The 15,877-nt window shown below is 43.6% G+C and overlaps 1 protein-coding gene across 1 annotated transcript in view; it reads left to right on the top strand.

The window, feature by feature from the left end:
• Positions 1–15,877, top strand: part of LOC106607751 (mitogen-activated protein kinase kinase kinase 5) — a 61,241-nt gene that overhangs the window by 13,529 nt on the left and 31,835 nt on the right. Inside the window, exons 2-6 of the mRNA XM_014205044.2 lie at positions 3,864–4,003; positions 7,035–7,058; positions 10,569–10,762; positions 11,633–11,801; positions 12,367–12,473. Of these exons, the coding sequence (XP_014060519.2) occupies positions 3,864–4,003; positions 7,035–7,058; positions 10,569–10,762; positions 11,633–11,801; positions 12,367–12,473 (634 nt within the window). The remainder of the gene's footprint in view (positions 1–3,863; positions 4,004–7,034; positions 7,059–10,568; positions 10,763–11,632; positions 11,802–12,366; positions 12,474–15,877) is intronic.

Here is a 15,877-nt window from a genome sequence, read left to right as displayed (position 1 = left end):
GGTGGATTTGCATTTAGGCCTACTGCAGCTCTGATTGGTTATGCCTCATCGGTCTGTGTAGAGTACAGGCTGAGTCGTGCACAGTAGAATCCTACTCAGATGCGTTCTGCCCACAACAAAATGTCTTGCATAGTTCATTTTGTTTTGGTATGTTGCATTGAAAGTGGCTAATATTGTGTTGATTTGATCACAATTGCCACAGTAAAGGGAAACCTTGATAGTGTTAACTAACAGGGAAAATCTCGTGCTTCTCTCCGTGGGCTCTGATTTTTCTTCTGTGCCTGTGCTGCAGTCCTGGGGGAGCTGTGTGGCAGTCTCTGGGCTACTGCGTGCCCGCGCATGCACGCAGTTTAGAGGGAACTGTTGTCTCAGTGATGGCTAATTAAGGGGATGTCGTGAGAATAAGTGCTCACTTAAAAGGTCAACCTCTGTGAAGGCACATATCATTGTTTATATATATATATATATATATATACACTGCTCAAAAAAATAAAGGGAACACTTAAACAACACAATATAACTCCAAGTCAATCACACTTCTGTGAAATCAAACTGTCCACTTACGAAGCAACACTGATTGACAATAAATTTTACATGCTGTTGTGCAAATGGAATAGACAACAGGTGGAAATTATAGGCAATTAGCAAGACACCCCCAATAAAGGAGTGGTTCTGCAGGTGGGGACCACAGACCACTTCTCAGTTCCTATGCTTCCAGGCTGATGTTTTGGTCACTTTTGAATGCTGGCGGTGCTTTCACTCTAGTGGCAGCATGAGACGGAGTCTACAACCCACACAAGTGGCTCAGGTAGTGCAGCTCATACAGGATGGCACATCAATGCGAGCTGTGGCAAGAAGGTTTGCTGTGTCTGTCAGCGTAGTGTCCAGAGCATGGAGGCGCTACCAGGAGACAGGCCAGTACATCAGGAGACGTGGAGGAGGTCGTAGGAGGGCAACAACCCAGCAGCAGGACTGCTACCTCCGCCTTTGTGCAAGGAGGAGCAGGAGAAGCACTGCCAGAGCCCTGCAAAATGACCTCCAGCAGGCCACAAATGTGCATGTGTCTGCTCAAACGGTCAGAAGCAGACTCCATGAGGGTGGTATGAGGGCCCGACGTCCACAGGTGGGGGTTGTGCTTACAGCCCAACACCGTGCAGGACGTTTGGCATTTGCCAGAGAGCACCAAGATTGGCATATTCGCTACTGGCGCCCTGTGCTCTTCACAGATGAAAGCAGGTTCACACTGAGCACGTGACAGACGTGACAGAGTCTGGAGACGCCGTGGAGAACGTTCTGCTGCCTGCAACATCCTCCAGCATGACCAGTTTGGCGGTGGGTCAGTCATGGTGTGGGGTGGCATTTCTTTGGGGGGCCGCACAGCCCTCCATGTGCTCGCCAGAGGTAGCCTGACTGCCATTAGGTACCGAGATGAGATCATCAGACCCCTTGTGAGACCATATGCTGGTGCGGTTTGCCCTGGGTTCCTCCTAATGCAAGACAATGCTAGACCTCATGTGGCTGGAGTGTGTCAGCAGTTCCTGCAAGAGGAAGGCATTGATGCTATGGACCGCCCGTTCCCCAGACCTGAATCCAATTGAGCACATCTGGGACATCATGTCTCGCTCCATCCACCAACGCCACGTTGCACCACAGACTGTCCAGGAGTTGGCGGATGCTTTAGTCCAGGTCTGGGAGGAGATCCCTCAGGAGACCATCCGCCACCTCATCAGGAGCATGCCCAGGCATTGTAGGGAGGTCATACAGGCACGTGGAGGCCACACACACTACTGAGCCTCATTTTGACTTGTTTTAAGGACATTACATCAAAGTTGGATCAGCCTGTAGTGTGGTTTTCCACTTTAATTTTGAGTGTGACTCCAAATCCAGACCTCCATGGGTTGATAAATTGGATTTCCATTGATTATTTTTGTGTGATTTTGTTGTCAGCACATTCAACTATGTAAAGAAAAAAGTATTTAATAAGATGATTTCTTTCATTCAGATCTAGGATGTGTTGTTTAAGTGTTCCCTTTATTTTTTTGAGCAGTATATATATATATATATATATATATATAAATATTTATTATATATATATAAATACATTTTATTACCCAATTTTTGTGATATCTAATTGGTAGTTACAGTCTTGCCCTATCGCTGCAACTCCCGGACGGACTCGGGAGAGGCAAAGTTCGAGAGCCATGCGTCCTTCTAAACACAACCCTGCCAAGCCGTACTGCTTCTTGACACACTGATCGCTTAACCCGGAAGCCAGCCGCACTAATGTGTTGGAGGAAACACCCTACAACTGGCGACCGTGTCAGTGTGCATGCGCTCGGCCCGCGACAGGAGTCGCTAGAGCGCGATGGGACAAGGACATCCCGGCCGGCCAAACCCTCCCCTAACCCGGACGACACTGTATGGGCGGTCGCGGCCGGCTGCGACACAGCCCGGGATTGAAACCCGGATAAGTAGTGGCACCGCTAGCACTGCGATGCAGTGCTTTACACCGCTGCGCCACACGGGAGGCGAGGGTCTACACACGTACATCACTTCTTCTTGGGTTGTAATGAAAGTGTGTGACCTGAACAGAGCCTTTAAGACCCAGTAAGAAGAAACGACTTCCTGGTGGCATTTACATGTCCTTGCTGAGTGGGAGGGACTGCGCTCTTGCCTGGGGGGACTGTCCCTATGAAAATGAACATTTCGCTAAAACAAGCCAGGCTGTCTCCACTGGGACCTTGTTTTTGCATAACAACACAGCAGCACACACACACTAGAATGTACATTAAAATAGATTGCTTGTTTGCTTTGATTATCCCTGTGGTGTTGGCTGTCTGTGTGGATGTTTGGTTCTCAATGAGTGAGAATAGCATTGGGTTTGTAGTGGACTGGAACCCAGGTATTACAGTGAAAGGGAGCTCCATTGGAAGGGATGAAAAGCTCTATACTAAGCTATATGTAATGTGTATGTTGACATGGAAGGGGAAACTTGGAAGCACATGAAAAGGTGGGGTGGGTCTGTTAAATGTTACCTCTCTGGAGAGCTCTGTCATTACAAAACACTGCATCACAGTTCTAGCCCAGTTTTGTTTGTGCAGTTATCAGTCAGTGGGAGCTACCAGAGGGACTTCTGGAAGAACCCCACCACAGGCTTACTACCAGACAATGTTATTTTGGCCTTTTCTTTTGGAAGATTTAGTGATGTCTCACAGTCTGGTCTAAAAAGGACCATTTGGGCAAATTAAATATTCTACTTCAGTCCAAAACAATTGTACAGGCCATTATTGTCCCATCAATCTGATTTCATATGAAACCTAAACAAACTGTGGTAAATGTGACGAAACTAGTACAAGATGTTGTAGGTTTAAAATATGTTATACTACAGGCAGTTGTTCAGTGTTAAAGGCCCAGTGCAGTCAAATGTGATTTTCCTCTGTTTTTATATATATTTCCAAACTATGAGGTTGGAATTATACTGTGAAATTATGATAATGCCCTTTTAGTGTAAGAGTTGTTTGGAAAGACCGCCTGAAATTTCAGCCTGCTTTGGTGGGATGGATTTTTGGCCTGCCTGGTGACATCACCAGGTGGTAAATTAGTTAATACACCAATAAGAAAGAGTTCCAAACCTCTCTGCCAATTGCAGCTAGTTTTCAGTTTTCCCCTCTCCACTCAGACCACTCCTAGACAGTCCTAGCAAAATTCTTGCTTGAGAAAATTCTTGCTTTTGTTTGACCATTTAATTGAAGACAATCACAGTAAGGTACTTAATTGTTACCCAGAAATGATTTGATATGGAGATAAAAAATGACCACACTGGGCCTTTAAGACTACTAACAGGCCTACTCTGTCCCTCCCAGACATAGCTGTAGTGGAGATGACGGACGCTTTCCGCCAGCCCTCCCTGTTCTACCACCTAGGTGTGAGGGAGAGCTTCAGCATGGCCAACAACATCATCCTGTACTGTGACACCAACTCCGACTCGCTACAGTCCCTACAGGTAAGCTGTATGGGCATGTGCTCGCACACACACGCCTGTCATTTTCTCATCACTTCGTCCACAAATGAATCATTAATGTTCCCACAATGGATTTAATGTAACAAGGCTCATCAGGTTAATGACAAAGGTATATGTAAAGGAGATGCTCCTTCATTAACATTGGACTTTTAAATGTATATGCAAGTTGTTTATTTAGAGGGAGTCATGTTTGAAAGGTGAGAGGTTGATTTTAGAACCTTTGAACTGCCAAACCGTTTTGTTGTTTTATCTTGCTCATTTTGCACAAATTGTATTTTTTATTCTCCGTGTACTTTTTAAGCCTTTAAGTGCACAAGGTCACAGTCTATATTTAGAATATGAGTGTGTGGGGAACATGTAATAGCTGTCATTGCTGTTGTGTTGTTGTGACGGGTAAACACATCAGTGATTTGTTGGTGGGAGATGCATTAACACCTATGCAGGATATGGTGTGTTTCATAAGATATTAGGGCTATGTAAAAATAGCATTTGACTGAAGAAAAAAATCAACACACAGAATTTGGTTTAATATTGCACCCCTTTACCTCTGTTTCACCCTTTAGTCTTGTAAAAGAGAATGTTGTCGACATTGAAATGTGTTTATGACAGACTGACTCATATCCTGGCATTTAAAGGCCCAGTGTAGTCAAAAATGTGATTTTCCTGTGTTATATCTATACTGAATAAAAATATAAATGCAACATGTAAAGTGTTAGTCCCATGTTTCATGAGCTGAAATAAAAGATCCAAAAAGCATATTTCTCTCATATTTTGTGCACAAATTTGTTTACATCCCTGTTGGTGAGTATTTCTCCTTTGCCAAGATAATCCATCCATTTGACAGGTGTGGCATATTAAGATGCTGATTAAACAGCATGATCATTACACAGGTGCACTTTGTGCTGGGGACAATAAAAAAACACTCTAAAATGTGCAGTTGTCACACAACACAATACCACAGATTTCTCATGTTTTGAGGGAGTGTGCAATTGGCATGCTGACTGCAGAAACGTCCAACAGAGCTGTTGCGAGAGAATTTAATGTTAATTTCTCTAACATAAGCCGCCTCCAATGTCGTTTTAGAGAATTTGGCAGTACATCCAACCAGCCTCACAACCGCGGTTTGCTAATGACAACATTGTGAACAGAGTGCCCCGTGGTGGCGGTGGTGTTATGGTATGGGCAGGCATAAGGTACGGACAACGAACACAATTGTATTTTAGTGATGGCAATTTGAATGCACAGAGAAACCGTGACGAGATCCTGAGGCCCATTGACGTGCCATTCATCCGGAGCCATCGACGCATGTTTCAGCATGATAATGCACGGCCCCATGTCGCAAGGATCTGTACACAATTCCTGGAAGCTGAAAATGTACCAGTTCTTCCATGGCCTGCATACTCACCAGACCCATGGAGCATGTTTGGGATGCTCTGGATCGACATGCACGACAGCATGTTCCAGTTACCAATATCCAACAACTTCGCACAGCCTTTGAAGAGGAGTGGGACAACATTCCACAGGCCACAATCAACAGCCTGATCAACTCTATGAGAAGGAGATGTGTTGCACTGCATGAGGCAAATGGTGGTCACACCAGATACGGACTGTTTTTTTTATCCATGCCCCTACATTTTTTTAGAGGTATCTGTGACCAACAGATGCATATCTGTATTCCCAGTCATGTGAAATCCATAGATTAGGGCCTAATGAATTGATTTCAATTGACTGATTCTCTAATATGAACTGTAACTCAGTAAAAATTTTGAAATTGTTGTATGTTGCGTTTATAATTTTTGTTCAGTGTATATATTTCCACACGAGGTTGGAATAATACTGTGAAATTGTGAAAATTATGATAATGCCCTTTAAGTGTAAGAGCTGTTAATTTTGCTAAAACCTCTCTGCCAATAACAGATAGTTTTCCGTTTTTCCCCTCCCCACTCAGACCACTCGCAGACAGTCCTAGCTAAATTCTTGCTTAAAAAATTGCTCTTTGCTAAGAAGCAATTTGTTACTTTTGACCATTTTGAATTGAAAAAAATCACAGTAAGGTGCATAGTAGTTACCCAGAGATGATTTGATATTGATCTTTTTTTTAAATGGCTGCGATGGACCTTTAACCTTTTGGCCCTGAGTCTGTCAGGCGATGAATGCACAGTCGAGTTAACATTAGCCTAAATTGGTTTGAAAAGTGAGAGGGCCTTGCAGTCACACGGGAATCCCCTATCAATGACCACCAACAACAACAACACAGGTATGCAAATGAGAGAATGAGGGGGAGGGGAGATTATGGTTTCCCGTGCATAAATATGCAGAAACCAAGTTACCCCACACACTCCTATGACCTGCTCTGCTCTGACACGGTCCTTGACATAAAAAAGCATTACACTCCTGTGACCTGCTCTGCTCTGACACGGTCCTTGACATAAAAAAGCATTACAATCTTTTGAAATTGTCGTAAATTCCTCAAAGAATAAGTAATAATTTTACAAAGTGTACCCGAACATAAATATTATGCCTGTAATCTTCATAAACTATATCCTCCATCTCAACCCACCTACACCCTGCAGTAAAAAAAAAACGTGACTTTCTGTAGTGGTTTTAACATATCACTATCAGCCTGCAGTCTTCAAACTGTACCAGCTCCCTTATTGAGGGTTAAGAGTAACAATGGCTGCTGTGTTAACCAATGGCTGCTGTGTTATAGATTGTTTAGAATAAAGAGACTCCATTGTGTACAAGTGCTAATGCTCAACCTCTTTTTAAAGTGCCTTTTGCCATGTTTAATATCTCCATGGTTGTTTGCTGGCCCAGCCTACACAATACGCCACTGCAAAATGAAATGTTAGTGCTGATGTATCCGCATTTCTACTGGTTTTGTTTGCAAGTGCAGGAGTCCATTTATAGCTTGACTTAAGGATCGCTCTAGTGAACTGTGACCAATGTAATGTTTGTGATTTTCACCTACTATCCACAATGCAGTATTGACGTTTCTCTTTTTCTCTTGCAGGAGATCGTTTGCCAGAAGAACACTGTAAGTGCACAAACTAAACACTGTGTCTCTATTTCAAAGTTGTTAATGACACACCTCTCTTGTCTCTTCCTTCTTTCACATTTCCTGTGTAAAGGTAAATGGAGTAAGCAGATTTTTACTCGTGCCAACATTCAACAGCGCAGCCGTCGCTGCTACCATCAAACACTTTTCATTACCCAGTTCAATATCCCTCTAGTTTGGCTTTGTGCATTTTGCTGTGTGTACAGTAAACCAAAGCATTTCCCCTTACTCAGAGAGTTTTCCAGAATAGCTGTACTTGGTTGACAGGCAGCCTTATCACCAGGGTGACTGGGGTGCTTTGGAAAGCAGAGAGAAAACGAGAGAGTGAGTTGACTCTCATTTCCGATTTCCTGCCTCCCTGCCGTCTGTAACACAGTGTCTGCCACTCCTTCTGCCTAGTGATAGCCAGGTCAGACAAGGAGGCACCACACTGTCTGTTTCTCTGTGTCTGTCTGTCTGTCTGGCTTTCTTATACAGAATAATACGATATGGTGACATAGATGCACTGTGGCATGAGGGGGAAAAAGCTGTGAGGTTGAGGCAAGGGCATGGACAGGGGGCCTCCTCAGCAGCTATGGGCCGCCTGCCGGGCTGGTGCTGGCTAATGGGAGCGACAGGGTTGCCCTCCTCAAGCTTAGCTGGCGTAATTGACTTTACGGAGGGGAATAAGGTGGCTTGGTGCTCCAGGAAGCAGGTTGATGGCTGATTGGTGTGTTGCGACAGAGCCTGCATTACAGTGAGTCCACTACCGCCATCCGTGACTGACTGTCTTTCTCTAGTTGTATCTACACACCACGCCCCTTCTCTCTGCTCTGAGAGAACAAACACACCACGCCCCAGAAGGATATGACACATTAGTGGCACTCTGACCAAGGGGTTATATCACATGGTACACCACTAATCAGAACAAATTCCTGGATTGTTTTATGGCTGCAGCCACCCGGGCGGTCATACAGGTATTAGGGCTAACGATTAATGTTAAGTCATTACTCACACACACTACTTATTCCCGTCTACCCCTCCCCCTTTATGAATAGGTTAATCCTATACTGCCTGACTGATATTTAACTCCTTAATTACCGTAACGTGCTAACACCCCGGCTAAGTCCCAAATGGGACCGTGTGTATTCCCTATATAGTGCACTACTTTTTGTCCAGAACCCATATGTAGTGCACTATGTAGAAAACAGGGTGTGATTTTGGGACACTCCCCCAGTTTTCGGTCCCTTTCTGCTCCTTAAGATTGTTGTTTTTGGGACCTGCGTGCCACCTACTATTACCTAATACAGTCACAAACAAGAATCTAACGAGACTCAGAGACAGGTGCTGCTGGGGTTGCCGGGGCGAAGGATGGCCCCTGGCGACTAAAACATTTATTATGATGTGTTGTCGTCATGTGATCCGCCGGGCCATGACTCACACAGTGTGTGTGGCTCAGTATAGGACAGGAAGGATGTCGTAATCTGTGGATGCACCTAGCCGTGACAAGCCGCCACAGGTTATTTTGGAAAGTTATGGCATGACTAGTGATGTGATAAAAAAAAACATATGATTGCAGAAGAGGAAGCGGTTATACTGTGGACCGTCCCAATTTCTACAGGCAGAACTTAACTCTCTGTTCACTTCCTTTTGTTACAAGCGTGAGTAGCAAGCATTTCGGGTGTGTTCTTGAAGATCGAAGTGATACAGAGAGATTAAAATATCCACTGACCGTGCAGACTCGGGATGTATCTGGGCAGCACAACAGATGTGGATCAGCAAAATCCCTTTTCCTTTTTACCTCTAGCCTACATGTTGAAGAAAAAAGTAGTCAGGATCCATCAACTTAAGCATTTCTAGTGCTGAGTGTTGAGTATACTGTGAATAACAGACTACAATGACAGACATCAATGATAGATTTATTGGTACTCTCTACACCACATGCAAATACAGCTGGACAAGAGTAGTAAGACAGACCTGGTTTGAATTGGATTTCCATGAGCAACATGAATGGGAGTTTTAAGGGCAGCTCTGCCCTGAGGGCAGTGTGAGCAGTTTAGTCAAGCAGATCCTAATGTCACTGTAATTACTGGTGTGGATCTGTCCCCCAGGCCACCGGCTCTTCAGACAGACTCATTATGTCCAATTCTCCATGGGTACAACATCACCATTGTCCCCGCAGATCAGGGTGGTAAATTACTAGCACACAAAAAAGGCCCATACTACTGTCCTCCCATTGTACAGTCAGGTCCAGAATTATTGGCACCCTTGATAAAGATTAGCAAAAGTACTGAGTTTTATTGTATGCTACATGTTTTAATACTAATACAATTTCTCAGAGAAAGCGATTTTGATTAACAAGTAAAAATGTATTTTTTCAAAAAGAAAACAATTATTGGCAACCCTGTTTTCAATACCTTTCAATTCCTCCACTTGCGAGGATAACGGCACTGAGACTTTTTCTCAAATGTTTTATGACATTGAAGAACACATTGGTAGGGATCTTAGACCATTCCTTCATACATAATCTTTCCAGGTCCTTGATATCCTTCATCTGCGCTCATGGACAGCCCTCTTCAATTCAAACCACAGGTTTTCAATTGGGTTTTAAGTCAAAATGTAGATTTTGTGTCAAATTAACCATTTCCTTGTGGATGTTGATGTGTGGTTGGGGTTATTGTCTTGCTGGAAAATCCACTTGCGGCCAACTTTCAGCCTTCTAGCAGAGGAAAGCAAGTATTTGGCTAAAATGTCCTGGTACTGGGTAAAGTTGATGATGCCATTGACCTTAACAAGGGCCCCAGGACCAGTGGAAGCCAAATAGCCCCATAACATCAATGATCCACAGCCATATTTTACAATAGGTATGGGGTTCTTTTATGCTTCTGAATTCGTCTTTCGATGCCAAACCCACCACAGGTGTACGGTCCAAAGAGCTCTATTTTCATATCATCCTACAAATGTAAACGCCTGGAGTTTGCTAAATATAATTGGTACTTGGATTGGAAAGATTCTTTATGGAGTAACGGTCTAAGATCTCTCCAAATGTGTTCTCCAATTTTATAAAACATTTAACGAATTTACTCCGTGCCGTTATCCTCTCACGGGGAGGTATTTAAAGGTATTGAAAACAGGGTTGCCAATAATTTTGCCCCCTATCGTTTTGAGAAAATAAATATTACTTGTTACTTTATCGGAGTTATTGTATTAGTATAAAATAATATCATTTCCTCTTTTTTTGTAAAAATATAGCTCACTAGTTCTATTATTTATTTCGTAGTATTGTTTTGCTCATCTTTATCAAGGTTGCCAATAATTCTGGACCTGCGCATGCAGTCATCAGGGCATGTAAGGGCATGCTCTATTGCTGTTCTCAATTTCTCCAGTCAATTTCTCCAGTCTCCACTTTACCGAGCAAACTAAACCAAGTATTTGTGATATTTAGCTATTTCACCCATGTCTGACATTAACACATCAAACCATAATATTGTTTACTGCTTTTTCCCCCAGACATGCTCAGCCAACTACAGCTTCATCCCATACATGGTGACGCCCCACAACAAGGTGTACTGCTGCGAGAGCAGCCTGATGAAGGGCCTGACGGAGTTGATGCAGCCCAGCTTCGAGATGCTGCTGGGGCCCATCTGCATGCCCCTGCTGGACCGCTTCGTCCAGCTGCTCAAGGTGCCACAAGCCAACTCCTGGTGAGTAGCAGAGAAGTGTTTTGGGTTAGGTGCTGGGCCAGCTAGCCCATAGGTCCAACACCTGGTGAATAGTATAGGTTTGGGGTAGATAGTGGCTTGAGAGTTTGTCAGTTAGACACTGGGCCTAAGACCAGACCAGAGGTCCACATTCAGCCTGACAGGATTTGTAGAAGTCAGAAGATGTTTCTTCTCTCACCAAGCTGTAGTGAAACAGGTGTCATCTCACTAGGGAGGTAGGTGTGGTACTGTAGTTGGGAATGAGTTGTGAACACGCGTGACAAGGTGATTATTACAGAGCTGTTATTGCCAGCAGAGGTGTATTACATTGACCTAGCGTGTACTGGTTTTTGTGTAGCCTTGTGTAATTTTCTGTGGTTGATTATGCAATATGGATGGCTAGCTGATGAAGTGCGATAGCCCTTTTCGTCGGATATTGCACTTCTTGAGAATTCCTCAGAAGACATTGTATTACACAACTCACTCGTTTTATATTTGTTTTAAATAGCTTTGCAACATATTGGCTTGCATAGCAATCTCAGTTTTAATGTTAGCTTTACTTAGGTATGTCCTAATGTTTTAGGGTTTTCTCTCTGCCAATATTCAGCATCACTGCCTCTCTTCCAGGAATAATGAGTCATGCTTTAGAGAGCTGAGAGAATTTGCACTTTGGATGAATGTTTTGTCTCCTGGAAATGTGCTGCTCCAACAGTGCAGTGAAGAAGACATTGAAGAGGCTCTTTTCCCTATACCTATTTCCCCAGAATATCTTACCAAGACATAGCAATGGGTTCTTTGCAGAAAATGTTGATTTCATGTTGATTTCTAGTGTGAAATAACATATTTATGAGTCTCTCTGTTTCCCCCTTGTAGCCAATACTTCAGAGAAACCATTCTCAACGAGCTCCGGAAAGCGCGGGAGTTGTTCACGGGGTCGGAGCTGGCCTCAGAGCTCAGCCGTATTCAACAACGATTGGACAACGTAGAGTGCCTTTCAGCTGACATCGTCATCAACTTGCTTCTGTCCTACAGGGACATCCAGGTACATGTTACCCTCTTTTACACTTGTCGGATGCTGTTGGCACAGTCACTTTAGGCAGACTGCAATGCCTCAGCGGTCAGCATAAATGTGTTAGGGCCTCCCTTGGCTACTAGGCATTTCAGAAGGACTACCTGCCTGTGGAATGCTGCAGGCTAAGCTTTTTGTCATCTTTCTGTGGCTAATCATAAGGCTACTGCACTCCAGTCCGTTCTCTCTGCATTGCAATGCCATTCACCCTACAGGCTCCCATCCCACCAGCCATAGCAGCCACCAGCCACATGAATAAATGATACAAACGACCAGAGCTACAAGGAGAAAGTGAATTATTGAACATGTTTTGGATAAATATATACTGGACAAGAAATGGTGGAAGAGAGGACATTTTAATTATTGAACTACTTGAATAAGCTAATAGTGTCCTTCCCAAGTGCAGTGAATTGACTTTGTAAGGGAACACGAACATAGACATTTTAGGTTTCATGTTAACGATAGCAACCAAGATGGCTGAGTGGGTACATTATCTTTCGTCCAACAATCTGTTTTTCTATGTTTGTATGTAATATAGGATTATGAATCTATAGTGAAGCTGGTGGAGACCTTGGAGAAGCTTCCTACATTCGACCCTGTGGCCAATCCCCATGTCAAGTTCCACTATGCCTTTGCACTGAATCGGTAAGACCCCGAGTATGTCACACCTGGTTTGTCTACACACGCACACACACACACACCCTCACACACAGATGCACACAGAGACGCATGCATGTGCTAAACATGTGTGTCTGTGCTCTGGGTCGGAACATCACAGACGTTCAGCTTGGAAAGTATTTTACTGCTTGCTCTTTAACATGCTGCCTCTCTTGTAAACGGTCACCGGTTCTCCTGCATGCTACAACGCATCACTGGTGTCTATCCAGTTAGGATAGCATTTTGCTGCAAAAAGTACCCAAATGTCATACTTGAGTAAAAGTAAAGACAACTCAAGTGAAAGTGAAAGTCACCCAGTAAAATACTACTTGATAGAAGTCTAAAAGTATTTGGTTTTACACATAATTAAGTATCAGAAGTAAATTGAATTGCTAAAATATACTTAAGTATCAAAAATAAAAGTATAAATAATTTCACATTCCTTATATTAAGCAAACCAGACGGACCATGTTCTTTTTTGACTTTTTTTTTACAGCCCCAACACTCAGACATAAAGTGTAAACGTAAAGTATTTTTACTTAAGTACTTTACACCGCTGCATTTTATACCCTCAAAGAAACACATTAAGAAACCTGTTGCACATGCTTTGCATAACTGAATGGCTCAAAAATGAAGATGGTTGCCATGAGTCTGTGTGCTGGTTTAGACAGCAGCCTCTTTGTTCACAATTTCCCCAACTAGAGGTGATTCATGACTCAGCAGTTTAGTGCACCATTGCAAAAACTTGCCATTATCCTGCAATAATGAAGCATGAATGATGAGAACTAAACATGTCTGAAAAGCAGCATTTTCTGTTGAGTCATTGCGTTACAGGGAAGTGCTAAGGTTGAAGCCTTTCCTGTTGCACAATCCCCCCCTCCATGTTTGCCTATTGCATGACTGGAGTGGGCTAGGCTGACTCACTGCTTAGCTTCACCCCCCCCCCCCCCCCCTCCAGTTGCCCTTCAGCGGCACTCTGGTATTGAAGTGAAAGCTGGGGAGAGGAAATAGCTTCCCGTTCTTATGCTTATTTAGCATCCATCTCAATGGGTCTGTTGAGATCCATATTAGTGTGCCCATGCCAACTAAGTTATTCCGACCACGAGGCTCACACTGGGATGCTGTTCGGCTACCTTGTGAAAGAACCTGTGGAGACTTTGTTGTCCCCCTTTGGGGCGCAAAGAAGAGGGATAAAGAGGAGGCATAAGAAAACTGAAAGACTAATCAGGCAATTATATTTCATATTCAGACAATGTATGTTCAAAATAGAATGGGATCCGAGGGAGGGGTAGAATTTGTCTCCCGTTCGCTTGGTAAAGCAGCATTACAGTATGGATTACGAATGACTGCTGACAGATAAAGTGCTTGGTCATTACTGCGTGCTTTACTCCAGTTCTCGCTAATACCCTTAAACCCAGACAGTCCAACACAGGAGTTAGTTAGCCAGGTCTGTAGGGAGGTAATTGAACCCACTACCCTCATGAAATGTAATCTAAAGCCTTTTGATGCCTTCCTCTCTGCCAAGACATAGCGCTTTGGTGTTACACAAACACACACACACAGCGGCTTGTCTCATGTTTATTCATCCCCCTCTCTGAGTTTAGACCATAAGAGAGAGACACACCCAGACAAACTCCCAGGACAGTGCATTCGGAAAGTATTCACACCCTTTGACTTTTTCAAATTTGTTACGTTACAGCTTTATTCTAAAATTGATTAAATTGCGATTTTGTGTCACTAGCCTACACATAATACCCCATAATGTCAAAGTGGAATTATGTTTTTAGAAATGTTTACAAATTCATTAAAAATGAAAAGCTGAAATGTCTTGAGTCAATAAGCATTCAACCCCTTTGCTATGGCAAGCCTAAATAAGTTCAGGAGTACAAATTTGCTTAACCTTTTACTGCAGTGGGCTAAATCAGGGACACACAGTATGTTTCTTGGTAGTCTTAATCAAATCTACTTTGAAACAAAAATATACACCTCACACATGGTTATGGGCTTAATAAAATACGACACCCGTACCATTTCAGATACAGAGTTTAAATGTATTCAATTTTGAGTTTGCATCCCAACATTACACTTTATATACAGTACATCACAGAAGACTGAAATATAACAAAAGTGTTTGGCATAGAAACACTGGATTTTCTGTGCTTCAAAAATAAGTATATTTTATTAATTATGAAATTATGAAAAATATTAATAAGATTCCACCCATGATGCCACAAGAGGGTGATTTGGATGGTGTATCAATACACCCAGTCACTACAAAGATACAGGTGTCAACATGGTTGTTGTCCTTGATGATCTTTTTGGCCTTCCTGTGACATCGGGTGCTGTATGTGTCATGGAGGGCAGGTAGTTTGCCCCCAGTGATGTGTTGTGCAGACCGCACTACCCCCTGGAGAGCCTTGCGGTTGAGGGCGGTGCAGTTGTCGTACCAGGCTGTGATTCCTGCCCGACAGGATGCTCTCGATTGTGCATCTGTAAAAGTTTGTCAGGGTTTTGGGTGACAAGCCAAATTTCTTCAGCCTCCTGAGGTTGATTAGGCGCTGTTGCGCCTTCTTCACAACACTGTCTGTGTGGGTGGACCATTTCAGTTTGTCTGTGATGTGTACTGAGGAACTTAAAACTTTCCACCTTCTCCACCTCTGTCCCTTCGATGTGGATAGGGGGGTGCTCCCTCTGCTGTTTCCTGAAGTACAAAATCATCTCCTTTGTTTTGCTCTGAGGACGCGGCTAGGGATGCCGTCTGGGCCAGCAGCCTTGCGAGGGTTAACACGTTTAAATGTTTTACTCACGTCGGCCACAGAGAAGGAGAGGGCGCAGTCCTTGTTAGTGGACCGCGACGGTGGCACTGTATTGTCCTTAAAGCAGGCAAAGAATGTGTTTAGTTTGTCTGGAAGCGTGATGTCGGTGTCCATGACATGCCTGGTTTTCTTTTTGTAGTCCGTTATTTCCTGTAGACCCTGCCACATACGTCTCGTGTCTGAGCCGTCAAATTGCGACTCCACTTTGTCCCTGTACCGGCATTTCGCTTGTTTCATTGCCATGCGGAGGAAATAACTAAACTGTTTATATTCAGCCATATTCCCAAACCTCTTTCGATGGTTAAATGCGGTGGTTCGCGCTTTCAGTTTTGCGTGAATGCCGCCATCCATCCACGGTTTCTGGTTAAGGTAGGTTTTAATATTCACAGTGGGTGCAACATTTCCAAGGCACTTCTTTATAAACTCACTCACCGAGTCAGTGTATATATCGATGTTGTTATCTGAGGCTGACCGAAACATATCCCAGTCCACGTGATCAAAACAATCTTGAAGTGTGGATTCCGATTGGTCAGATCAGCGTTGAGGGGTTCTAGTCACTGGTACATCCTGTTTGAG

This window comes from Salmo salar, chromosome ssa06, assembly GCF_905237065.1.
Source record: "Salmo salar chromosome ssa06, Ssal_v3.1, whole genome shotgun sequence".
Classification (NCBI taxonomy): domain Eukaryota; kingdom Metazoa; phylum Chordata; class Actinopteri; order Salmoniformes; family Salmonidae; genus Salmo; species Salmo salar.
This window is presented reverse-complemented; position numbering and strand designations above follow the sequence as displayed.